The sequence below is a fragment of the Dermacentor albipictus genome, chromosome 2, assembly GCF_038994185.2.
Source record: "Dermacentor albipictus isolate Rhodes 1998 colony chromosome 2, USDA_Dalb.pri_finalv2, whole genome shotgun sequence".
In the NCBI taxonomy this organism is placed as follows: domain Eukaryota; kingdom Metazoa; phylum Arthropoda; class Arachnida; order Ixodida; family Ixodidae; genus Dermacentor; species Dermacentor albipictus.
The window spans coordinates 127199854-127226823 of record NC_091822.1 but is presented as its reverse complement, the minus strand read 5'-3'; the positions used below and the strand labels follow the sequence as shown (position 1 = coordinate 127226823).

At 44.3% G+C, this 26970-nt stretch overlaps 1 protein-coding gene across 3 annotated transcripts; it reads left to right on the top strand.

The window, feature by feature from the left end:
- Window positions 1-26035, top strand: LOC135895919 (tRNA (cytosine(72)-C(5))-methyltransferase NSUN6). Of its 3 annotated transcripts, none has more exons than XM_065424175.2 (9): window positions 1-297; window positions 762-886; window positions 1400-1589; window positions 4374-4527; window positions 5900-6101; window positions 10626-10758; window positions 19732-19874; window positions 23761-23886; window positions 25809-26035. In XM_065424175.2, exons 1-9 carry the CDS (start codon window positions 264-266, stop codon window positions 25971-25973), a joined length of 1272 nt encoding a protein of 423 aa, XP_065280247.1. In that variant the 5' UTR covers window positions 1-263; the 3' UTR covers window positions 25974-26035. The 3 variants fall into 3 exon arrangements, with proteins under 3 accessions (XP_065280247.1, XP_065280246.1, XP_065280245.1); XM_065424174.2 differs by having other exon boundaries at window positions 749-886; XM_065424173.2 differs by having other exon boundaries at window positions 740-886.
- Window positions 26036-26970: the final 935 nt, after the last annotated feature.

Here is a 26970-nt window from a genome sequence, read left to right as displayed (position 1 = left end):
AGTTTCATGTCTCCCATGTGTTTGAAGTTTGCGGTGCACTGAAATGATTACTTTAAGTGCAGAGCTGGCTGAGTCGACGTCATGTAAATACTTTGCGTCAAGTTCGAGTCGGATGACTGCGGACTCGTTATGATCATAAGTTTAGTCTGGCGACTCGAGCAGCTCAGGAAAAGCATTTATGTACCGCTGCTGTTTCGATCCACTCTCCATACGATGGGCGACTTGCGATTAAACAACCCGTTTACAAAAAGTCCTGACGTGGAATGTCTACTATTAGAAGAGTTCCAGGCTGCGGGAGTAAGTTGCTCTTTGTGATCGAAGTTACTGTACACAGCTGAAGTTAAAGCATGTCGTACAAAACAAAATTCACTAGCTACTTCTGCAGGCGTGATAGTTTGCAATCTTCTGCATACCTGCGAGCCATGTAACCTTTCCTACCGTGGTCGATGTAATCTTCTCCATAAGTGCGACCCAAATAACCTTTACTACCGTGATCGATATAACGCGCGACATGGTTTGTAAAGTATAGAAGAAGCTAAATCAATGTATGTCAGTGGATCCATATTAGCGCAGCTATTTATATATTGCGCAAGCATTTTTATTCCATGCTGTTAATTATTCGTACTGCGAAATTGTGAAATTACATGTGCGCGTGTACCGTGCGTATTTGTGTGAGGCAAGCTCGCAAAGAGAACGTATTAGGCAGGAGAACTGGCTGTCCTGCGCTTGCTCACACAAGTCTCACCAGGTCACTGATGCAGAAGGCCGGCTGTCACGTCTCAAATCCTGGCTGAGCCTACCGCCGCAGTACACAACAGTGCGTGTCAACACGCGCCTCACCAGCACAGAAGCAGCTAAGAATTCTGTACAGTGTTACCTTAATGAGGTGAGTTGTAGCTTTTGATGTTCAGTCTTGCTTCATGTTGTCAGATCCACTCGATTGGCCGGGACTTCACTCTTTCTAATACACTTGCAAAATCGTGTGCTGGTGGAGAGACTTTCAAAATACAGTCCTGCTGCATATGATGCAAGGCTTCCGTGTCTGAATTCGTGAATGTGATGTGTTAGCCTCTTCTTGCAGCGGAACTTAAACCAAACAGTGGTTTATTCTTGGTGGAATCTCTGTAAAAGATCATTTTGCATTTCGGAATACCAACATCCCAAGCTGAAAATCTGCCTGGTTTAGCACATTTCACTAGCTTGCATTTTGCTAAATCATGGTGCCTCACGTAATTCGAAGTGTAATCGCATGTCGTAATTTTTTTGTGTGCTTGCCAAATGAGAACTGTGGAAGCAGTGTGAACAAGTGTGCTTTCATTTATATGCCCATGACATGTAGTCCAACAGATAACTTAATGTTCTTTTAGGTGCAGACCTCACCTTGTTATTGACTTTCCAGAGCTACAGCTCATTGGCACCACAAGTCGTTTGTCACCCCTCCATCCCCGACTTGTTGGTGCTGGCGGGTCGGCAGAGCCCTTGTCACCTGCAGCCATCCTCACGAGAAGTGGTGGTTCGCCGGGACTGCGCTGAAGCCGTTCTGAGGGGAGCTCACGTCTACGTCCCTGGCATCATGGGTGCTCCAAAAGGTGCTGTTTTTCAGTCGGAACTGGCTGCAAAGACTTTAGCTGAAGTGAAACTGGGTCAAAAGACAAAGGGAAAGAATTCGGTAGACTTCAGCAAATCGCCTGGCCCTAAGCTCATTTAGGTCAGGATTAAGAAATCCTTTGACTCATGGCACTTGATGAAGCGAGGGCACGAAAAACCACCCAAAGGTGGAAACACCACATAAGAAGCTGTGAAAACCTGTGAACCATGTGACAGCAGTATCACATATAGAGGACCACCTTTTCAGGCTGGAACTGTTCGAAACTAGCCCAAAGCGGGGTTTACGAAGCCTCTTGCAGACAGCATGAGGCTCTCACAAAGGGCGCTGTTTTTAAGAACAACTTCTTTGCAACCCACTCAGCATCAGGCTCGTCTGCTGCAGTATCTCCTGTCATGGCCTCTGAAACACATGCATAAATGCAGCCACTATAGTGAGTCTGTGCGGTGCTCAGTCGTTGCAGAAATACTAAGTGTGGATGTTGCACGATAGTCATGTGGTTAGCACGTCCAGCTTCCATGTGCTCAAGACATTGCCGCAAGAAAATAACCTCAATTCCCCAGTTGGGGTGTACAGCTTCATTTGGTGTCGTGTGGTGAGGACAAAGCTCAAGATTAACAGATTGCCTCAAGACAACAGCCATTGTGATCAATCACCAAGGACAGACGGATGGAAAGAGCAAGCCCAGCTTCAAGTTCTTAGTAGCTGTCGTATTAAAATGAGTCTGTGTTCTTTGTTCTGTGTCTTGTAGATCTGCTTGATGGCATTCAGATTTAATCACAACTAGCTTTCTTTATGTTTGTTTGTCATGCATAAAGGCTTTCACATAGCAATAAGCCTTCCAGTTGTAGTCCAGTGCCTGTGTGTATATATGTTAGTGTGCTCCTATTCATTCAAGAATGTCCAACCAACTAGGCTGCCAATTTCTCCCGGCTTGCTAGTTTTGAACAGAAAAAAATATCTCGGCTGACTGGTGCACATATGAGAAAGTCACTTTGCTTAGCTCTGCTCCTAGGGTTGTGATGCAGTAGTACTGATTGTACAAATGCAGTGTAGCATTTGGTCAAGCTTGGACAGATTTTCATTGCTGGCAAGCTAGGCATGGCAAAATTTATTTATGGACCTGTATGCTGACTAATTGCCCGTATGCCAGTGCGAATAAATACATGTAGCGATAAAAACATTATTCTTAATATTTTTTCATTGTTTACATAACAGCTCATCACTTTTCTGTATCAAAATTATTGCTGGTCATAACAAATAAAGAGTTCATAGGAAATTCGGGACCAAAAGTGCTTAACACTGGGCAAACAAAGGAATGTTACAACAAGGGGACCTCGTTTTCATAAGTGCCTTGAGTCTTTCCTTGTTCGCCCACTGTTTGTTGCGGGTCCTGTGTGAGGTGAAGTAGTGCATTATTGCTTAACACTGTTGCTTGTGAGGACAATCGGGTATTGTGAAGTGTCAAGCGTTTTAGTGCATCGTTGAAGTGGCAAAGTGCAGTACGGATTTCATTTTCATTTTATTGATCTGGTTAATTTGTAAACAATGTAGCCATAGGTACTAGCACTGTGGCACCAAATAAGGTTACCACAAGTTACCAACAATCGGAGCGTTGAAATTGCGATAAGTGGCGCTGCAGCTCATAATTCATAGTGAGAGTACCAAATCACTCCAGCTACTTAAACTTGAGGGCTGTTCGATAGACAGATAGTCCTTGTGAAGAATTACTTTTTGTTTTAACAGCTGGCCAGCATACACACTTGAGATGGGAAGACTGATATATAGATTGTTGATTGTCATAATGCTGTTGTGGATAAATGACATTTAAAATTAACTATGTTGTGACTCGAACAATGCATTTGCTGACACTATTGATTCATTACTTATCTACTCAAGGTATAGAATCAAATCACCCATTATTAACCCGTGGCTTGAAACAGGTCGGGGTGAGTGTAATCAGACTATTGTCATGGTCAGTGTGCTTCCTTAATCAGTTTGGTCAGTTCAGCATCCTAGAATGAGATACTTGCGGCTTAAAGTGGAGCAAACATTTCCTTGCTACTCAGAGCAGTCAAAATAATGCAAGCGTGCTTGCACTGTTGTGCATACGTGGCTGCTGCTTCAGAAAAAGGGCGCACTTCAAATGAATGCTTCATAAGTGGCTGCTGTCTCCTGACCTCCCAGTCACTGAAAATGTGGGAAGAACACAGTGCTCTCACCATCAGGTTGTCCCTGCACTCTGGAACCACTTATCACAATTTCACCAATCCAGTTACTGGTTGCTTTTGCTTATTTTTGTCTGTTTGTGGACACTGTAAAACAAACGGTAAGACCACAGATAACTCGATTAGACTAGATGATCACGAGCTTAGTATGGAAGCAACAAGATTGGACGCTGCAAACTTAAACCGGGGTAGGAACAGACAGAACTTGTTTGTCTTGCCAAAAAAAGAAGGAGCGCGTGAAATATTTGAGGCATTCAAAACTGAATCAGCAGTGCAACAACGACGTAATAATGAATCATCCATTGCAATACCTTATTAGGTGCTCGTGCTTGGGTGATAGGCTAGGCTGTTAGTTTTTATTGCTCTCTGATTCCATAGCAATGCGCTCAGCAGTGCCATGAATCTGTACTACTTGTAAACAGATAGCGGCAGTGAAACCAGTGACGACTGCATATAGGAAACGCAATAACGTCTGGGTCTTTGTTTATAGCTTGCATTTGTGCTGGGTTGCTTTTGTAAGTATTTCAACTGGAATGCAGGTCTGCAGGCTGGGCAACAGGTGGCCGTCTATGGAGACCTCGACGGCCAGTGCTTGAAGGGCCGCACCCGACCATATCGGGGACGTCGGGTCTTCATCGGCAATGGAACCACACTGGTCTCCAGGGCAGACATCTTTGTCAACCAGGTGTCTGAGTGTGTGGTCTTAGTGTTTATTTATTTATTGTTTTTCCAATGCCCGTCCTCAATGGCCACTGTAGAGAATTGTCTTGGCTGCTTTCTTCCGGAGGAACTTGATGAGTGTGAGAGAAAGAAATAGAGGCTTGAAAAAGTGAGGAAAGCTGGTTTCTCTTCTATGGCACTATTGACATTGCTATTTCAACTTTTCATTTTCTGCTTTGAATCTTTGGAATTACATCCATAATTATAGATTGTTACGTCTGATGAGTTCTCAGAGACACTGCAGGTTTGGTTTTTCTTTAAATCTTGTACGCTTACAAGCAGTTGAAAAAAAAGAGAAAGAAGCGTTTATTTTTAGTATTTGTTTTATTGAATACTGCAGGCATACAATGCCCAAGCAGGAAAGGCAGGAATATGGAACATTGTACAGTAAAACCTTGTTGGTTTTACCTTTGTCAATTTGGAAAATGAGGTAATTCAGACTCATCCCCTGGTCCCAGCAGGCTTACGCATCATTTAAGAGCCTCAAACTCTCATTAATTCGGGAGTGTTTGGCCACACACCAGTTAACTTGAACAACCCTAGGATTGCAACTGGCACAGATCGCCACAAATATGCGACACAAGAGATCAGCATCAGCACTAGCGTCCAACTGAAACGAAGTGGCTGAGTCCGCATCACAATATTTATCAGTGCAAAGCGGTCCGAAACGATAGGAATGCCAGAATGCTTCATGCCTATCTGGGCCTTATAGCCTGTGCCTTTATTCCTGCATTTGCGTCATACATGACACCTCATTGGCTACATGCCTTCAGAAATGCACGGTTGCCATCCATGATCGCAACCATAGCGACCATGGTTTCATCTGGAGCACTTGTAGGAAGCAGTAGTTTTGTTCTCACTCTGGACAATGCACACTCAATGTCGTAAACGTGGTGGAAGCTATTTGAGGATGAAGAGCGACTCTACCATGGCCTGCTTACTCGCATGAAACCTGCTGGCTGTATCGTGATGGAAGTATGATGTATTGCCGACAAGCTCACTGGCTGAAAATAATCTGTTTATGCACACCGTGCTGAAAAGCATGGCTCGGATGAAGACACATGCCTTGTGCCGCAGCTGCACTGCATCACCTGTATCATCTTTTAAAAGGCGTTACAGTAGGGGGACTACATCAACCTAATTAGCAACAGCACTTTTATCTATTCTTATGCTGTTTACCAAAGCTTTGCTTACCGTGATTTTCACAGCGTGTGGGATCTGCACGATTTTTCTGTGTGCCATGGCAAGGGTGAAACAGTGAATGACGAAGTGGGCTGGCAATGATGAGTAGTCACAGCAGTAAGTGTCTCAGAGTAAGCCTGTCTGTGCTTGGGATTAATTGCAGGGGCTGCGCCGTGCGAATGACTGAGCCGGTGTCGGGGTGCCCTCCCCTCGGCGGACTGGAGCCATCACAGCTCTTTTTGCAGAACTTGCCTTCAGCACTATGTGGCCACATCTTGGCACCTAAACCCGGGGACGCTGTCCTCGACATGTGTGCTGCTCCTGGAGGCAAGACCACACATCTGGCGACGCTTATGAATGATATGGTAGGTGTCATTCCATTTTGTAGTGGGGCTTTTGCGCAGCGCTGGAAAGACTGGCCTTTACTGAAAGTGATTCCACACTTCTACAGATATTTATACTGAACAAGTGCAGTGTGCCTTATACCGACTTCTTAGTGGCTCAAGCTCAATAGATCATTCATGCCGATTCTCATTCTACTTGATGAATCGATTTATTAAAGGCAGACGTTGCATCAATATAGATTACTATCGAGTTACGTTATTTTAAGTACATATTTGTTTTGTGCCAACGAATCACTGGCTTACAGATAATATTGTGATTGAAGGTGCTGCACAATTCATTCACAGTTCAAATCACCTGCGACAAACATTGCATGTGGCACGTAAAAGCTCATGCTATAAACGTAGAATCAGCTTTTGTGTAGGTGTTGGAGGTCATGCTTTGCTGTATGCTACTGCTTGCTTTCAGTCGAAGGCCGACACTGAGGTGGTACCATATCCTCACAAAGGCAGAGTGGTGTTTTTCTGTAGGAAAGGGTAATAAAATTGGCCATACGACATTTTGACATTGAAATGCTGGGGCTGACCACAATTTACCAATTTTAAGCGGGTCACGTCATGGGAGCTGGTGCTGTACTTTCATAGTGGCAGTGCCTGTCGTCTCCGATGCTTCTCATATTCTTGCTTGTGAAAGCTGTTCTCAAAGGGAAACTTGAACACCTTGGAACACTGACCTATCACTTTACCTTGATTTAATAAGTTGCCTTCAGTGCCTCTTTTGAGGACCAGCAGATACGAGCACCCTAAGAATAGGCTGCTCCCCCTTGTGCCCTTTTCTGTACGTTATTTGCGAACGTTACCAGTACGGGTGTTCTGAAGATGTCTGAATCCTTACTTAACATTTGTTTCAAATGTTAGCAGGGGGAGTGTTCTAAGCAGCCAGAAATATCAAGCATGCCAGAATTTTCAAGCTGGACGTGACGGGCAGTCCTCGGCAGAAAGGAACACACCCACTCGGCCATGGTGCTTCAGTTGTTACTCTTTAATGGGCAACCACTGCTGAAACCTTGCATGCCGACGGCAGCCTAGTGAGTGGAGGATACATTTTTCAGCAGCACATTGTGCAATTCCGCATCAAAAAGTTCACCGCTCATTTTCAGGCACATGTGCAGCCTCTGACCTCACTGGGCACCATCATGCTAGAATGTCTGTGCTCCACACGTTGTGCACAGCCATGGGCAGCTTTGCTGGACACATAGGGCTAACAATGATAAATTCATGTGTCTCTTGTTGCTCAATGTGTTGTGCCATGTTCATAGCCTCCCTACCAAGACAGTGTCTATGATATTTTAGCTGTACACTCAAGCTGCCGTAATGCTTCCTGGCCAGTGCTGGTTCCCAGTAAGTTTGACCATGGAGTAAGATAGGCAGGAGCACCAAATTGCCTCATAAGGTCATTCAATTAGTGCCCTTAATGCAAGCATTGCAGAGCAACACATAGGTGGTGTTAAAATCTAGTACAATGAACCTTCATTAATTTGACCTTGATGGTACCGATGAAGTTGATTTGCTTTTCTAGCGAGTTGAATTAAACGAGATACCAGATGCATAACAAATGCTAAAACACACCGCTGATTCATTTGGCAGTGTATTAGCCTACTCCAGTACGCCCCCGAATCAAACGTGTGCCCACTTTCTATGTGCTCAAAACAGAAAAATAATGTAGAAATAACATTAAAGCTTCTAAACAAAGTAGAAATCTAACTCACAACCACTTTCCTAGCAAGCAAATTGGGCAAGAGTCTAATATATGTTGCTCAGTGGGGGCCAGTTTCCTAGTCAGTTTTGCTGCACGGTTTTTAAAGCCAGCTTTGTCGCTGTACAACCATGATATGTGGTAAAGCATACAAACACAGCAAAGGCTGTTTTAAGTTTTGTGCTCAATTGCACTACGCAAACATTTTCGGCCCAATTTTCCCGAAAAAAAGAAGGGCATGCATTAGAATTGGGCACATATCGTAATCAGACACTGTGAGCTACGGTTATTGCTTGAAAATCTTCCTAGCGCAGGCTGAAAATAGAGTAAACATTTTTGACACAACCTTGCTGTGTTCAGCGCATTCACTGCCCCCTAAGTCCTAAGCTTTGCTGAGACAGTAGGTGCCACTAAAGGCATCACTATTGGAATTACCATAGGGCTCAGGCACAAGTGTGCTGATTGGTCAGCTTCAAATCATTTGGTGAAGGCCGATTTCAGGATCAAAGTAACAATAGTTTGGCCCTGTAGAAATGTATGGGGGCTGGTCAGGATGACCTTTCAGAATAACAAACAATTTTCCGCGGTCCTCTGAAGTTCGTTAGGTATATCAAAATTTCACTGTAGGGAAGAAAGAAGGAGGGAGAGCATGTTACAGAGTTGCAAAGGAGTGAGGAGGTGAGCAGTAAGAGAGAGAACTGTAGAAAGCTAGGCATGACCCGTCACCAGGGCCGCGATTTTGTAACAATGCCTTTTAAATGCATAACCATTTCTATGCCTGCTGTAAAAATCGCTGTAAAAGAAAACAGTATATAAAACAACAGTTTCAATAAAGGTTTTGTTTAAAGATAGAGCGATGGTGGAATAAAAGCCACCTCTAGAACCACATGTAGAGCCGACTTAGTGCATTGTAGACATCAGGAAAATTCCGATTTTGCAAAAAGTTAATGCTGAGCACGCCACATCCTTGTAGCGTTTCGGTCGTCGCGGGATGCACCTTCCTTTCGGGCATTCCTTCACCAACCAAAATGCCACCGATCTATGGGGGGTTCATGCGCTTCATGTCACGCAACACAGACAGTCAAACTGTCAGTGACTTGATAAGGATGATAAAGAGTGATGAGGGTTATGTGGGTCTCATTATGTTGATAATGGTTCGACGCAGATAGATAAGGTTCTAAAGAGCCATGAGGGATTATAATGGTCAGATCAATTCTAATATTGCTAATAAGCACTGATAACAATTGATAAGGGTCAGATCATGTCCGATAAGGTTGATAAGGAGAGATAAGGGTTGATCAGGAACGGATCCAGTGCAATAAGGTTGATAACAGCAGATAAGGGTTGATAAGGGTCGAATCTAGTCCGATAATGTTTTTAACGACTGCTAAGGCTTGATAAGATTTACTGTGTTTACTCGATTATAACACACCCTTGATTGTAACATGCACCCGTTTGCTGTGACCTAAAGAAAGAAAAGTCCTTTACAGTACCACGCACCTCATTCTTCCATAGAAAAGTACAACTTTCTCTCATTTGGGAAAGAAACAGATTTAATCCCAATGCATTAAAGCAAAAGATAATTAAAAAGTCACAGTTTCACATGAAAGGTGAAGCACCGATTACGATAGCAAATTAGTAGGCAGCCATACGAAAAGTAGGGTTAGTAGCTTTATTGACCATATGAACTTTTAAACATTCGCTTACCGACTAAATTAACAAGCATGATGTCACACGCACACAAGCATGAACAACGTCTCACTCAATGACCACGGAAACTCTTTAAATGCTGGAGTGAGGAAGTGCGGTAGCAGGAGCGAGGGAATTGACCTTTGTTCAGCCTCGCTTCAACACGAGCTAAGCAACGAGAACACAGCACGGTGCACGTCGATGCGTAGACTCTTGTTTCGACCACAGATCACTTACAAAATAGCAACCACGCGGCCGTGCCGTGCGTAGCAGCAACCAGTGTAGAATGCTTCTCCTGTTTGCGCCAGTCCCACATGTAAGTTTTGGGAACTCCGAACGCCCGTGATGCGGCCCGATTTCCATCTGTCTCTCCACACATGATCACTTTCCTTTTAATTGCGGCATCGTGATGAACTTGGCATGTCATTGCAGTCAGCACTTCCATGCTGATAGAGCAAGCGCAGTAAATGGGAAGACAGACGGTGCACTAACCTAAGCTAAAGGAAGCATTGCCCAAGCAGACGTACTGCAGCACATGGAGGAAGCTACGGCAGCTAGGCTCAAAGCGCTTAAGAGGCAGCCATTTTGAAATGCCGATGGCGATATGGTAATGCAGATTTAGGGGTCGTACTCGATTCTAACATGCATGCAATTTTTGGACCCGTTTTATAGAAAAAGAAGTGTGCATTAGATTCAAGTAAGTACGGTACACTTGTTGGATCAAGTTTGTTATCATTGATACAGACGCCGAGCAGCATGGATATGAGCAAGTGTCACAATGCTTATGCATACTTAGACAACTCCCAGAGGAGTTTCTGCATGTATGTCTCCTGATGCTATTGCCTTTGACAATTTTCGCGTTCGTTCGTGAGTGAGTTTTTTTATTGAAATCATACTATGCTATTGTGTTTATAGTCTGACCCTATCGCAGAGCCGCTGATGCAACAGTTGCCAACATTCTCAATTTCATCCAAATGAATCAAACAACGGTAATGTGGCTCGTGTCATGAGAAATTGAACCTGTGATCTCATGCTCATACTGAAATTTTGGTGCAGTGGATGCTTGCTTGTCCTGTTTGATTCTTACATTGCACTTTCCTCAGGGTCTGGTGGTTGCCCTGGACAGGTCTGAAAACCGTGTGTCCAAGATTCGAAGCAACTGCGAACGCTGGCAGATTTCTTGCGTTCAGGCCTTTGTCCATGATGCGAATGAGTTTGACTCACTTCCACGTCAAGGTGAGCATGATCTCCTAAGGTGACATTTTTCCTCTAATGATGGATGCGTTACGATCTTGCACAGGTGGTACAGCACGTCAGAACTTGAACTGAATCCGTGATCCAAGAAAAATTTCTGCTTATTTTTGTGTACACACCGTATTCTTATGTTTGAGGTATTCCTGAGCGATATTTTGCAGCAGATTTGAAGCAAGTTATTTTCATTAATTTTACTCCCCTCAAAGGCATTTTGAGAGCCTTGAACAGGCAGATCTGTTGACTTGATTGCCCATTTGGCTCGCGCTACAGTAACAGCTTTCAGTTCCGTAGGGTCACTGTTTGCTGTGTCTTGCTTTTGTTTACTTTATTACTAAAGTGGACTCACAATAAATGGAACCTCAAGGGACCAGGGAAATTGGTTCCATATATTAGGAGTTCCATTTACTTAGAGACAAAGCCGAATATGATTTCATGAATACAAAACCAACTAACCACAAAGATGGCGTTCCATTTAAGAGGCAGTTCTGTTTAAGCGATTACCGTTTATAGAGATTCCACTGTATTAGATAGTTGCCAGCTTACCAATGACAGTACGGGGTCTCATCTCCTTTAACGCTTGTAAAATTGTAAAATATGTCACCCCCTTTTAATATGGACATTTCAAGCTATGCGCAAAGTGGCGCACACTGTTTTGAAATGGACAATGTCGACGTGGACTCCTCTGCACGTTGTGAAAATCAGAGGTTGTATCACAAAAGCTGCTGATGTGTGCATCAATCAGCCTCGTGCAGAGGTCAGAAGTCGCACGGTGACTCAGTGCAGAGAGCTGGGTGCTTGCTCGATTGGTTATTAAAGCGAAGCTTACTTTGCAAACCTTTCCGGGCTTTCCTGGCTGTGGCTGCTCGGTGTTGCTGAGTGTTGCTGCTATCTTGCTGAATAGATCACACTTACAGAATAGCCTCACTATTGAAGGACATTGCATCACGAATCTGCTGCTGCAAACATTTTTTGAATCCTTCATGTGTAAGCATAGTTGCAGTAGTTATCGCGCTGATGGGCAGCTTTCTCTCTTCTTTCGACTGCACTAGCGCACTGGAAGTTACACAGGGGAAATGCAAGGGGTCAAGGTCCCACCAAAAAGTTGAGCATCTCGCCAGTGAGAGGGCTCGTCGCTGCACCCCATGGTCCCCATGGCATTGGCGTAGCCATGGGGGAGAGGTAGACCGCCCCTCCCCCCCCCCCCCCCCCCAAATAATTCTGACGAAACCCCTCACCCCCTTTCCCATGGAACAGAAAGATAGATGAAAGAGGGCTAGTGGCAGTCCAAAGGCAGAGAAAGGGGTTGTTATATCACTGTACCTAGAACTTAAGTTTATCCACTTTTTCCGCAACTGCTGTCGTGTCTGTAGTAGAGTATTTCTTTGCCTTCTCAAGTCGCCTTTTCTCTATCCCCTCCTCCTCACCCCCTTGTATGGGAAATGCGAGTGAAAAGTCGCAAGGCTGTTATTCACTCGTTTCGCGACTGTGTCGGTTCTAGCCATTCTCTGGCTTCTCTCTACCATTCTATCTAGCTTCCCTCTGGAGTTGGGTATAGTAGAAATCTAAGTGCTACAATTTCTGCAGTGGTTATGCAGGGGCGTCATAGATAATTACAGCTGTCAAGAGGCTAATATGGTGATTGATGCCCAGGGAGCTCCAGAGGGCATTGTGCACATTCAGTGCGGTGCAAAGGTCCAAACGAATTTCTCACATCTTTTTTCTTCTCTGCGACACTCCTTCCATGTATATGCATGCTCTGAACCATACCTGATGCGGGTAAACTTACGGGGAAAAAAATGCTTCGCTTTAAAAGAACTTTCATTTGCGCATGGCAAAATATACCAAGGACGGTTCCTTAGCTTCTCTGGCAGGGCCAGAGAAGCTAAGGAACCGCCACAACAAATAGGTGGGAGGGCAGGTAGGAGAATGGCCTCGAAGTCCATGCAGAAACAGAAATATAGGAAGGTTAGCGGCCACCGCTCCTTTCAAGGAACTGGTAAATGTTGAAGAGTGTGACAGTGACTAAAGGAAAAGAATGTTAGGAAGGGGAGTGGAGTGATGGATACGAGCAAGAACGAAGTTGGCGGATAATTATGCACGTAAGGAGAGCGTCTTGTCACTGCCTGATTGCTCAACACCAGACAGCCATGGCCATTCCTCTAGCTGAGGCTCACCTACCACATGGTAACATGTGCTGCTTGCTCTGGGGAGCCCTTCCTAACTTCAGTTGCTGACTGATTTTTCGGACTCCAAAAATTTGGACATGCTCGATTATTCAGTCTGCTTCGTGGCACCTCCATTCTCCCCATAGACCAAAATGTATAACAACTGCCGAAAGTTGTAGTGCCAGATCGAACTTCAGAAGTGCAGCAAAAGTAGGAGATGCACAGTACAATTCAGCGGCCATTACGGCGTCTGACATGCCGGAATGCAGGCATTTTGCCATTGCGTGGCTCTAGACCAGATGCCTGCGCATGCCAGGCATCCTATCTGGTGCTGCAGATTGGAAAGTAAATGAACATTATTTTACCCCACATAATGAATGCAACCCCCCCCCCCCCTTCCACATTGTGCAAATTTTTAGTGAAAAAAATTTCACCAACGATTACAATACTCCCCAATGTGAAATTAGAGTGCAGCTCTATACCTGTTTTGATTTCACGATGTATTGGCTGGTGCGGTCAATCGGTCTCGTGCGGCATGTTGCAGATGGAGCGAAGTGTAGTGGGTCTGCCACTCTAATTGGGAGATCGCAAGATGCAGCACGCGCATGCCGCATGGGTGCAATTCACAGCAGCTACCGCAGACAGACATCCGCACATGCGGTGCTTTGTTTCCATCACACACTTGCCTCATGCCTTATCAATGGCATCATCAGTAATCAGACGACATGCACTACTCTGGCGCCATCTCGTAGCAATCCTCACCATGGAACACGTCTTGCCTGGCAGTACGCTTTTCTTCTCATGCTTTTGCCGTGCCCTCCTCCTCCGCTTTCCTCCTCATGCTTTCTTCGTTATCGCCATCTTTCATCCCCTGCTATGCTCCGCATTTGCTCTTTCATCCTTCGCTGTGCTCGTTCGCTTGGTTATACGGAAGGATGCTGATGCGCAATGCAGGAATAGCTGCCCAGCGCATTCACTATTCATTCATTCATTGCATTCATCGTTCCTCATGCAAGCAATTATAAGCTCCTTGAGATTGTCACCATGTGTACACATACACACGCCCCATTTTCCTTTACGTCAGAGATTTAGGAACGAAGTGAGAAAATTTATAGCTAACATTTTGTCTGGGTCAGCTATATGAGAGGGTGATCCATAGCAGATTGCAGCGATACCTAGAGGAGCGAAGCTGGTCCCCGGACTCCATGATGAGATTTCGCACGGGTTTATCATGTCAAGACGCATTCCTCCTACATAGAGATGAAATTCTGACTAATATACCGTACAGCGATGAGAGACTAGTCCTAGCACTAGACCTCAAAGGAGCCTTCAACAACGCCTCTCAAGCTGCAATACACAAGGAACTCAATCTCACGAGTTGTGGCGAGCGCACGTACAGTTACATAAGGGCATTTCTATCCAACTGTGAGGCGCACATCAGTATTGACTAAATCACATCGGAGATATTTAAAATGCCCAGCAAAGGAACACCTTAAGGAGCCGTAATATCTCCTCTGCTCTTCAACATGGCAATGTGTTGCCTCGCGTGCAGTCTCGTCCGGCACACCCGACCTAGGTCACACGCCCTACACAGGCGACATCACGCTCTGGGCAAGCAGAGGTTCCCTAGGGGATAAAGAATATACGTTCCAAAGTGCAGTATTAGCAGTGTATCAATTTTCCTGAGGAAGCGGGCTGATGTGTGCGCCCTAAAAATCCAAGGTCATCTGGATACACACGAAAGGCTACAAATCCGGAGCGTTGTTTGATATCGTGGTTGAGGACCAAACGGTCCGAGAGGTACTGACGATGCGAGTGCTGGGTTTGTGGCTTCAAAGTGACGGGAGAGGAGCACAGATGCTCAAAACCCTCAAATCTGCAACCCACAACATAGCCTAAATGATATGTCGAGTGATGTATCGAAAGGTGGGCATGCAAGAAGACTATAACCTGAGGCTCGTACAGGCCTTAGCAATTAGTTGAATCATGTATGGCTTACAAAATCCTGAGCAGGGAAAAGGAAAGGCAGGCCGACACGATAATTCAAAACCACTTTCAAGGCGGCTCTGGGCCTGCCTGAATGTACCTCCATGGAGTGCATACTAGCTCTGGGAGTACATAATACTTTCAGCGAACTCAGACAGACCACTCTGATGCAACAGAGGGAACGCTTCAGCCTCACAAAAACTGGTAGTGCAATATTGGCTCGACTCAGTATCCCAGCATACCCCATTCACCTCATCGAACCGGCCGTACCTCTCTCTCTTTCAGTGAGATCCAAATTACAGTAGCTCCAATTTCCAAGAACATGCTTCCCGAGTACAACAAGGAAAGGCGCAAAGCATGTGCAAAACATATTCAATCGATGTACTCTAATAACCCTGGGTACTTTACGTACTACATGGACACAGCTGCATATGCAGAGGCGACCGGTACGCCCTGGTGGTACACCCTGGTGGTTGTGAACGTGATCTGCCAGCAGCAAATAACCATGTTGGCCTCGGCAGGATCCCCCACCTCGGCTGAAACGTTAGCAGTGGTGATCGCCCTCGCTCACGCAGAGCGTTCACAAAGGGACTCGGTCGTGGTCACGGACTCCCAGTAGACATGTCGCATGTTTCTCAAGGGTCACGTGATTGCGGCTAGCCTCACGATAATCTCCAAACCTTTCCACCACCATCATCGCCTACTTTGGTGCCTGGGACACTCGGGGGCACAAGGGAACAAACAGACCAATGTGATTTGAAAATTGTAACAGTGCTAACACATGCATCCACAAAGTAACAAGGACAAGACTCAGCGCTTGTGTCTCATCCTTGTTACATTGTGCATGCATGTGTTAGCGCTCTTACAATTTTCAAATCAAGTATGCCCCAACTTGCCCAGAAAGAAGTTTTAATTAACAGGCTAACGTGTTAGCTCGAGGGTCTACTAACCGAGTGACATCATCTTTTAACTATTCGCACTATCCCTCGCAATATCCCATCAATTTAGATGCTAAAAATATCCTTGTTACTTCAGTACGGAGTTCGCAGAAAATACCCGCGACCTTACCGATAACTTAGTGGGGAAAAGGCCGCCGATAGGCATAAAATACAGACTGGGGTATTCTCCCATCTCAAAATGCTAAACGCCATGTATCCCACTTCCTATAGGGCCAACTGCCCTTGGTGCAGGGGCATACCCACCCTAATACATGTAACCTAGGAGTGCACTAAGCACCCTCATAGGCCGAATAGCAATGCCACAATGGAGCAGTGAGAGGCACAGCTCACCCCTTCCGACTCTGCAGGTCAAAAATCCTTACCCCTGTATGCAGAAATGCAACTTAAGTCGAAGCACATGCTTGACTTGATTTAGATGACGCCTGGCATTAACGTGCCCAAAGACGCTCACTGCGTTTCCTTCGGCGCATTCCCGATAGGCGTCACTCGGATCAAGTCAAGCATGGGCTTCAAATTAAGTTGCATTTCTGCATACGCGGGTTAGTTAGCCAGGTCAGGCAGGCGGCAGAGGCCAGTGGGGCCCTGGACGGAGGGGTTCCAACCAGCCTTCTTTAAAATCTTTTCCTGCCAAATAAAGTTATAAATACATACATACATACATACATACATACATACATACATACATACATACATACATACATACATACATTATTCAAATGCGGTATACATACATATATATATATATATATATATATATATATATATATATATATATATATATATATATATATATATATATATATATATATATATATATATATATATGTATACCGCATTTGAATAATCGCTTCACGAAAGCTTCAATTCACATGGGCTCCCAAGATGTGGATTGTATCTACATAATCTTTCTTTCCTCCTACACTCTGCACGTCTTAGCCTTCCACATGGAGTAAGCCTGGCCCACTGCTGTTCTTTCTCTCTAGACGCAGAGTGCTCTTCATACTTTCTCACTGTTATTACCCTGTCAAGTGCTTGATGAGCTCAGCTTTCGATGGGACAATCACAGTGTGACTCGAGACCCATACACTTGGCCAGGCATTAGCGATATAAACCAGGCATTAGGGATATGATGTGGCCGCCACTTCTGATTTTTTGTGTTGTACAGAGTAGACTTGCTCACCTCGCCCAAAGCAGTGCTTCACTTGGCATGCATTTGGCTTTGTCTAATTACAGGATTTGTTGTTTATTACAAAAATTGAGACCTGATGCTGATGGCCTTGTTAATTCGATATTGATGGCATTGATGAAATTAGCCATCATATACTCTGGGTTGGATCAAAAGCAAAAGCACAATAAATGCCCAATCATGCAACTGGTTTATTTGGCGGCTTTTACTTGACTGTCACATACCCTGGAATATGGCACATACCCAATTCTATAGTAAGAAAAATGTTACTTGACTGTAACGCACTCCAGAATATGGCACATACCAGATTTTATAGTAAGAAACATGTTACTTGACTGTAACGCACTCCAGAATACAGCACATACCAGATTTTATAGTAAGAAACATGTTGAATGTCTCCAACTCCAGCAATCTCTGGTGAGCTGCAGAGTTTGCCTTCGCAGAAATAAAGTTCTATATGCCTCTCGGTGCAAATATGATGATTTCGTAATAAAAGTGGCGCACTGTTGTCACCAGCATATGTGAAAACTTATTCTATTGCCATCTTGGGATGGCAGTGACACTGGCTTGGACAGCATGATAGTGCCAGCACAGGAAACCTGAGTGGTAGCATGCAAGCATCTTGCTTTCCAAACGTTCGCTTTTCCTTCTACGTCAGTGAGTAGGCGTTGTTAAATTTTTGCTCCCACCTCGCCATGCTGACGACAGTTGAAAGTGTGGCACCGCTGAATCGTAAGAGTGCAAGTGAATGTTCAAAAAGCAAAATGCTTGCGCAGTTTCACCCATGATTTTGGTTTTGTATCCAATTATAATGCGCAGGCAGTTGTCATACTCATTTTCGTAGGAAAAAATGTGCACATTAGATTTGAGTAAATTGTACACTATCGGTCATTGTGAACTGCTGTTCTCACCTCAAGCTGTGCTGAGGGCTGGCTGAAAATTTGCTTTTTCAGTGGAAGGTGGCGTGTCTTCAAAGCATTCATAGTCCACTGGTGGCGTCAAGGCTACGATGTAAGATATACTGTTTAAGTGTGGACAGCACGCCTTGCAGAAAGGGCTGATATTGTCCCCTCTTTCGAAACGGCACCACCAGATGACTTTCTGATCGTAGGTCTGTCACATGAGAGGTGACAATGCTTTTCTGTGGGAAAGTTTGGTGTTCTGGCATTGTTTTCTGCATGCTCTTGTTTTGTGCAATGAATAAAATGACATGACCGTGTTCCTTTGTCGAACCTTCGTCTGGGCGCGGTTTTGTGAAGCTGCAGGAAGAACTCTATTTTAGGAGCTACTAAAAAGTCATACTTTTGGCACGCTATTAAAACATGTCCCACAAGTAACCATTAGCACCCTGCCAATGACAAAGCAGAAACATTCCCGTCAGTCCTGTGTGCGCCGGTCCTCTGCCAGTTGCCACGGCTACGAGACCATATTTTCCTTTGTTATAGTTTTTGCTGGTATGTCACGCTGGTTTTTTGCAGGATGACACTGTGGTCATCGGTCTGTTTAAGGGCCGCATGAAGAGACATTATCTGGAAGCACTCGCGACAGAATTTGTTGTGATGTGTCCCCACCTGAAGAGTATCTGTCGTATATCACAGTCAAGGCCAATGCCATTGGTGGTATTGTTGGGGTCAGGGGGGCATGCATGCTGCTCAGTCAAGTGTGAGTTATCTGCCGAGGGGGAAATTCATAATCAAAATAATGAAAGTATTGGCCCATAGAAATGTATAGACACTGGCCCTGACCTTCAGTTTAGATAGAACGAAGAAAAAAATCAGATTAACACTGGTCAAATTAACAGAAGTCTACTAGACCTTGATTGCTGAGTCAGCAGCTGTCCCAAAGTTGACCTTTGATATATCAAACCCAAAAGAATAGAATTGTCGTCTGTATCAGACATTTGCTTGGAGATCTCGTTAAAAAGTACAGTGCTGTTGTATGCGTGTGCTTGGGCCGCAGTTTTGTAGCGATGCCTTCCACTCAGTTTTATGCCACACTTATTCATGCGCTGTTCACAGTTGGCTGATTCCATTGATAATGTGGAATTAGCTTTGCTCTGACCATCGACGAAGAGTGAAAATAAATAGCATCAGAAAAGGCACGGCTGCTAAATTGTGGTGTTGGCTGCTTGTTTTAATTGAAATTTAGAAGAAAAAGTGCAGTCAGGTTGTTTGTGAAATTGTGATCAGTTAGTGTAGTGGAATGGGTGCCAAGTGAAGGCACACAAAGTTAACGATAGTAGTGGATCACACGGAGTGATCAGATTAGGAAGTATGAAGGCACAGGATTAATGCAGGACGGGCTAATGGGAGATCTCGAGCAAAGGCCATTGCCCTGCAGTGGCCATTGTACTTACTCTGATGGTAACTGCAGACACTCTTTACTCAACGAATTTTGTGAGCATTGTCTTACACCACTATGCTCTCCATTTCTGTTATTGCTAGAAATCTGGAAGACATTAATTTTCTGTACACAGCTGCTCGTGCGACATAGGCATAAACGTCTTGCATTATTGCTATGACACATGTTGCGGAAACTGCTGAGAGTTCGCAACACTAACTTCTAACTGCTGAGGCCTGTCTATTGGCACTCGGCATTTTCGCTTCAGTGCAGAACTGTTTAATTGCAGGAAGTTCACCTACTCTATGCGTGCATGCAGGTACAGAGATTCCCAACCAGTTTGACTGCATTCTCCTGGATGCCCCATGTAGTGCTCTTGGAGGGAGGCCTCGTCTGAGCTACGAACAATCTGCGAAGGCACTTCAGTCATATCCTCCACAGCAGAGGGCACTCTTGGAGACGGTGGGTTTTTCACTGTCAGAGGATGCATCATCTAACAAGATGTCATGGCTGCTCAATAGAATGGGAATATTGTGTGAATATTCTGCTTTATGCACCTTAAAACTGAGATTTGAATGTATAGAAATATTGGCTAAGCCTGAAGGTTTTTGTGGCATTAAAAATGCTTTGCAGTTGAAGAAAAATTCATTCTGGTCTGGGAAGAATTTTCCTACAGCTGTGAAGCTTTCTTTCTAAGAAACGTGTATAGGTTTCCTTGGTAGCTTCGTGCTACATGACAGGTGGGTGTGAATTTTTTCCTTTCATGAAAGTTCTCTTGGTCTTCCTTCAGGACACTGACCTTGCTGAGACACGTGATTAATTGCCACTATATGCCTGTGCACGTAACTTGCGTGTTCACTGGATTTATGATGTGTTATTTATGTGTTGTTCATATTATCGTTGAACCTTGATGTGAAAAAGTTGTACTTGAAGTGAAAAACTTCATTAAATCATGAATTTCGTTATTTTGAGGTTTTAAAGTTTCAGCATTATAAACAACTTCACAAATTCCCAGAGCATTCCTGGTAGATAGTATCTTGTTAATAAGCACTAATAAACAAAGCGCAAGGAGGTTTGGCTATAATAGCACAATTATCAGCGCCAACGCATGTGGTGCAGACCATGCCAAAAGCAATGCATCGACATAGCTCACGGCATCCGAGATTTGCCTGTGTTGTGTCGTACGGCGCCATAATCTTGGATGCCATGGCTGACTGTGCTTATTGGCCACAGTCAATGCCCACAAATTAAAAACTGAAGTATAAGAAGATGCGGATATTCGTCCTCAGCAAGAAAAAAAAATGGAACAGCAAAGAAGCAACTACTACACAAAATAAGTTTCATAGTTTTATCATTGTCACGTGCACTCAGGCAAACAGTAACAGATCTGAATGACCATGAACTTACTATCGCAACGCAAGTGAGCACTTCGCACCGTGTCTCGAAAACGTGAGATTGCGCAACTGCCAACATAGACACGTGGGAATGCAGTGTGCATCAGAGCACCAAACGTCATGGTGTGCACTTTGCACTTGCTGCAGAAAGGTTACCTTCAAGACACGGCGCATGGCCCACACGTGGACTTGTGCACTATGGAGAGAAGGCAGATGAGCATGCATTCCTACCACCCCATCTCCCCTCGAGTGTTTAATCATGTCATGGTGCATTCATTCCCTCCCAAACCTCCCTGCACAGAAGGAATCCTCAGCTCTCATGTTGCTCTGAGTGCTGCGAGCTAATGCACCCCACGATCTCTGCAAGTTGGTTACCAAAACAACCAATGGCGTAGCAGCGTTTCCTGGCTACACGTCCCAGCGCGCTCGCTTTGACGCCTTTTTTCCACTCAAGCTTTTCGTGCAGAAGGACGCTTGCAAAAAATCCGAGGACCCCTGAGCACTTCTTACATGTTGTGAATGCAAAAACATTAATGTCGAGCTGAACGCTGCTGAGCGATCCTTCGAGTTATGAACTCCTCGTGGGCAAGCAAGGTTGTTGAAACACTTGGCATGTTTTTATTTACTGAGGCGCAGTGAGAATGCAGGCGAGAGCTTGCACGGACAAGAAACGCGGGGATAACACAGGATTCCGAGAGGGAGAGTGAGGGAGATGTGGCATACCGGCATTGCCCTCTCCCTTCACGCAGCACCTGGCGCGCTACTGCGGGGCATGGCGTGACGTGGCGCCACTTCCTCCCCATTGGCTGTGTCGTCATATACCCTGTGATGCACACACTAGGCCCACCTTTAGTCTACCAGAATCGTGGAGCCGCCGTGGTGTCGGGGAAGCGGGCTCATCTCATACCCCGGAGGCCCGGGTTCGATTCCCACCGAGGCAAAAATGTACCAAACGTTCTTTTCAAAGCCAATAATTTGCTTTGCTTACACCTGTAAATGGCCGAAAACATTTTAAAATCAAAACCGTGTCACAAAATTACTTCATCAAATCACGGAAAAACAAATATACGGTTTTTAGAGCAACTATGATCGGGAAATGAAAATAGTTTGTTACATCATTGATTTCTTTAAATCGAGGTTTGTTATATCGAATTTTGACTGTACAAGGATGATGGTCATATAGCCACCCATTGTTCTGGCTTAGTGACTATAATGTTTTGCCGCTGAGCACAAGTTCATGGGTTTGATTCCCGTCTGTGGCACCCACATTTCGATGGAGATAAAATGCAATAACACTTGTGTACTTAGATTTGTGTTCACGTTAAGGAACCTCAAGTGGTCAACAGTAATCCAGAGCCCTACACAACGGCATCCATCGTAACCCACTATGCTGTTTCAGGACATTAATGTGGCCAATTGGAATTAGGCATATGACCAGGCAAACATCTTCAGTATTTGTTAAAAGATGTCTCTCTCCCCCTCACTGTGTGGCATTGCGAGTCTGGATTTTCAAGGTACGAGCGTAGTTTCGTTCGTTACTAACACTATGCTTATACAATCTTTGTTATTGTGGAAGTCTAAAATTGAGAAGGACTACGTGCTGAGATTGTTGGTCCTGCATAGTTGTTTAAGTGAACTAGCACAAAAAAAGAACATACAGCACAGACTGCTTATAATGGAAGTCGCCAGAGCTGCAAACTTCCGCACTAGAAGTGATACGCAACTATAACGAAAGCAAAATATTTTAACGCGCAAGTGCAAAACGTGTAGACCAAACAACCGTGTGTGTCTGGAAATCAAAGCATACAACAGGGATTTGCTCTCACTTTCGTTGGCGAGGTGGTTGCTCCACTTTCCAGGTGCTGTACAGCCGCTGCAAAGCATTTCGTTGACTCTGCATCGAACCACGGCGTTGGCTGCCAACTCCTGACGAGACAGCCTTGGTTAGGCCTAGCCGTCGAGAGTGTCTGGCAGCATGGTGTCGCTGGAACCTCTCCCTTGATATATACTCATACCCATAGAAGAATGCACGGTGATCTGCTGCAAGATCACACACACAGGCTGAACTGACGGCAATGCACTAAAAGCAGGGTACACGGGCCATCAGCAGGCAACTACCACGAGCACGTACAACAATAGTTTTTGTTCTGCTGGTAGGAACAGTGAAAGCTTGTTTGCAGACAACATTCCGAACTGATGAATTTGTGGAATGCAGTTTAAACTCAAGGTCGCATGTGCGATATGTGCACTTTGCAATGACGTGCATTGCGATGGGCGAACGCCGCAATCACAAAAGTCGCCCCCGGCCTCGACCAATTTTTCCTCAATGCTCGAGTTGTAGAAAGCAACAAATTAATTTTACCATCAATGCTCTTTTTTTCTGCCCTGCCCAACACTTCAGAAATTTTTGAGACCCCGTCCATGTCCGAAAATATCAGTCGGTGACTGTATTTGCTTTCTTGACACAAACTGAAAAACCAAGGAATGTCAATGTGCATGCGTTTGATGTAGACCAGGTGCCGCTGACTTGCAGCCGCCATAGCAGAAGTCTTTTCTGTCGCCTAGGCAACCCCCTCACACACTCTGAGCCGCCACATTTTTAAAAATCTGTTCCTTTTTTGTTTGATTGTTCCACATCTCCTCCTCCTCCAAATCGCCCTCATCGCTCTCGCCTTTCCTGGCACTTCTTATTGAGAAGCGCGCTCGCTACCTTGCTTGTCAACAGGATTTTCCAGTGACCGCATTATAACCGGTGTTTACTCTCGAACGGCTGCACTATAAGCAGTATGTGTATACATTGAGTTCTATGAGGAGATAAATGGGATTCATAAATGACTCTATAATATCTGGTCCTTCAATAGAAGCGGTTATGTTTAAGTGGCTGAGCTGTATAACAAGAGAGCCAAGCACCTAAAATTGTGTTTGTACTCTGTCATCATTCACCCACTGCTTAGGCTGTCCGACTTCTGAAGCCTGGCGGCCTGCTGTTGTACAGCACGTGCAGTCTGTCAACTGCCGAGAATGAAGCCATTGTTGCCTGGGCACTTCGCCGGTTTCCCCAGATTCATCTGGTTCAACAGGTAAGGACAGGTGGCAACTGTCCTGCAAGAAACAACTGCACTTGCACTGGAATTCTCGTCGTTACACACGGTGTGTCATGGCATGAAAAATGCAGCTGCCTGAATAAAATTTGGCCAAGATGTCGCTTGCGACCAGCAAGGGCTCCCTGTGGGTTTTGTGCTGGCAGCCTGTTCAATCAACCAATCAATACATTTTAAGAATAACTTGCATATGTACAACATTCAGTTCTTCGGTCTAATAAGCACCATGTGTTTATCAACCATTCAGGCGGTAGGTGAAACATCAAAATTAGTGCATAAGGCAATGTAATTCAAATTGAATGCAACAAAATCACATGCCCTAGATATTATTATAACAAATGCAAGACCCTTATTCGTACTAAAATAAGAAAGTAGCATTTCAGCTGTAGGCCACAGTCATGTTACATTCCAGCAGCTGCTTTTTATTCCACACTTGTATATGCAAGTGTTTTGCAGAATTGATAGCTTCTGGCAGATATAGTTATCAGTGCATATTGGAAATTAGGCCAGAATTTCCCAGAGGAGAGTAGAAAGACTAAAAAAAAACAGGCATTAGGTTTCGAGCAATATTGAAGTTTTTGACATCTCCGTTTGGTTTGGCTCTTCTAACAGCAAGGCTTCTTTTTTGACATCTCCATTTAGTTTGGCTCTTAACGGCAAGGCTTCTTTTTAACGACACTTCCAAGCTATTTTTGTCTCGCCATCAGCATCTTATATGTGGATGGTTTTGCTTTTGTTATTTCCATACCTGGGCAAAACTGTGATCAGAACCACAGAGAAGACGAAACTGCATAAAAGGTTCATCGCATCCCTAAAATGTGGTTTGTCCTACATAGAAGTAGCAGTTTCTCCTTTTTCTTTCGCTGGCTTGGTCAAAATTTCTGACTATGCCATAAAAACGAACAAACTCAGGACAACCTCTCCGCTGCAAAGTGCAAGTAAAGCACTTTTGCAGAAATAATGGAAAAGTGAAGTCAAATTCAAGAAATTGAAACAATTCTGCATCAGAGAACAAACTGGGCATCATAATGTTAAAAGAATTTAAGTTAAAGGTTTCTCAGTTGACTACTTCAGCTGATGTTTACTCTGAGAATAGAGGCGATCATTGCCATCAAGCTGTGAAGTGTGAGAAATTGAAAGAAAAATACAACAAATGCCATATTGCAAGCATGAAGAGGTTGCTATATGCTGTTTTACAAGTGTAAAAGGTGCGACCATGAATACAGAAGGATTAGAATATGAAAGTAAAACAAATCAAAGGGCACATCCTCCTGAGTGCAAATGTTTGGTCCGGTCTTACTTTCGTATTCTAACCTCCTGTCTTCATAGTTGTGCTTCAAACAGCTGAAATGTTTATGTTGACTACGTAACTATCCCAAATTGATATTTTGCTTGGAAATTTTCATCGGCCCAAGAGCATCATGCTACAAAGAAAATAACCTCTGTGAATGGCAAGCTTTATTTTTTTATGAAACGGCCCCCACCTTGCAGATTTTTGGTGAGCTTATTTCATTAATCACAAACAGCTTGGTTTGCTGGTTTGTTCATTCCTCATTTGGTGAATTACTTTTTTTTTTCAAAGCCAGCCTTTTTTTATAGTATTTTCTTTTTTGCATCTTTTGTTATGGCTCGAAGTCATGGGTTCAATCCCAGCTCTTGCAGCATTTTGATGGGGGTGAATTGTAATTAAACTCATGCACTTAGATTTAGATGAACCCCAGGTGGTCAAAGCTAATCTAGAGTTAATCTCACTGTGGGGGGCCTAATCATATGGTTTTGGCTTGTAAAACTTCATAGTTTAATTTTGTTTTTATTTTCTGTTGTGGTCAGTAGATCAAGGTTCAGCCGTAGTGTGGCACGTTCTTGCTCTTAGCTCTGATTAGTGACTGTTCTGATTTCAGAAGCCCCACATTGGAGGAATTGGCCGAGCAGGAGCCGGTTTAGATGAAGATCAGCGGTGCCTTGTGCAGAGGTTTGAAGGCGACCACTTGGCTCAAGAAGGCTGTGACTATGACGTCGATACTATAGGATTCTTTATTGCACTGTTTAGAAAAGAAGGACAATGACTCAGGGTAGCTCGTGGTACTGTTTGTCTGTAAATAAATGATGCACAAAGGCTGTCCTTGAACCAGTTTTCTGCTTAATCTGTTAGGACAGTAGTTTCTTTTTTTGAAAGACTCTTTTATTTGTATGACGACAGCCCTTAGCTACAGAAAACTATCCATTGGACATATTAAAGTGATGGAGCTTTCTTGGGCTCTTTTCTGGGAGTTGGCACTTTTTGTTTGCTCGCTGGGTATATTTCTGCACATATATATATATATATACATATATATCACGTCCTACATGACTTGTGCCAAAATTTTCAAATATGCTAGTGCCACATAGCAGGACAGAACTGAGGTAATGTTTGCCGTCGCTTGGAGCAAGTCGGACCATTTCTTGTATTCTGCCTAAATACATAATTATTTATTATTATTTGACTTCTCAAATATCATAATAAGATCAATGTTGTTAATCAGAAGATTGTCGACCATGAAAAATTCCCGATCCATCTTTCTGTTGCTCTTTATGTGCTACATAAAAGTTTTTTCCAAGCCTGAAAGAAGCCTGTGAAAAGTGTCGCACGACACATTGTGCGACACATTTTTTAGTTTTGCGGGTTTAGCACTAGGAAAAATCTTTATGTACTGCGTATTGGGTATGTGCACAAAAAGACAACTTGCTGCTAGCTGCTGTCTGGCGTAGTAGACAACTTGGGTCCCTGGGTGTGTGCCATTGGGTACTAGCCCATTTTTGGCCAAGACCTCAAAATGGACGTGCAATTGTGAAACAAAGGCTATGACGCCTAAAACGTACCAAGCTATTGTTTACTGTGCGCATACACGTCTCATCAATGTCCTCTCAACAAGCGTCGTACATCGCCTTCATTCTCGGGACTCAGACAGTCAAGAAAGAGCCATAGGCAAGAAGGCCAAGTTTGTGTCATTCATTACTGCTGCTACCTCGATAACTCAAACAAGGTATGTGTCATTTAGACTCCAACATTGCATCGTGTCTGTG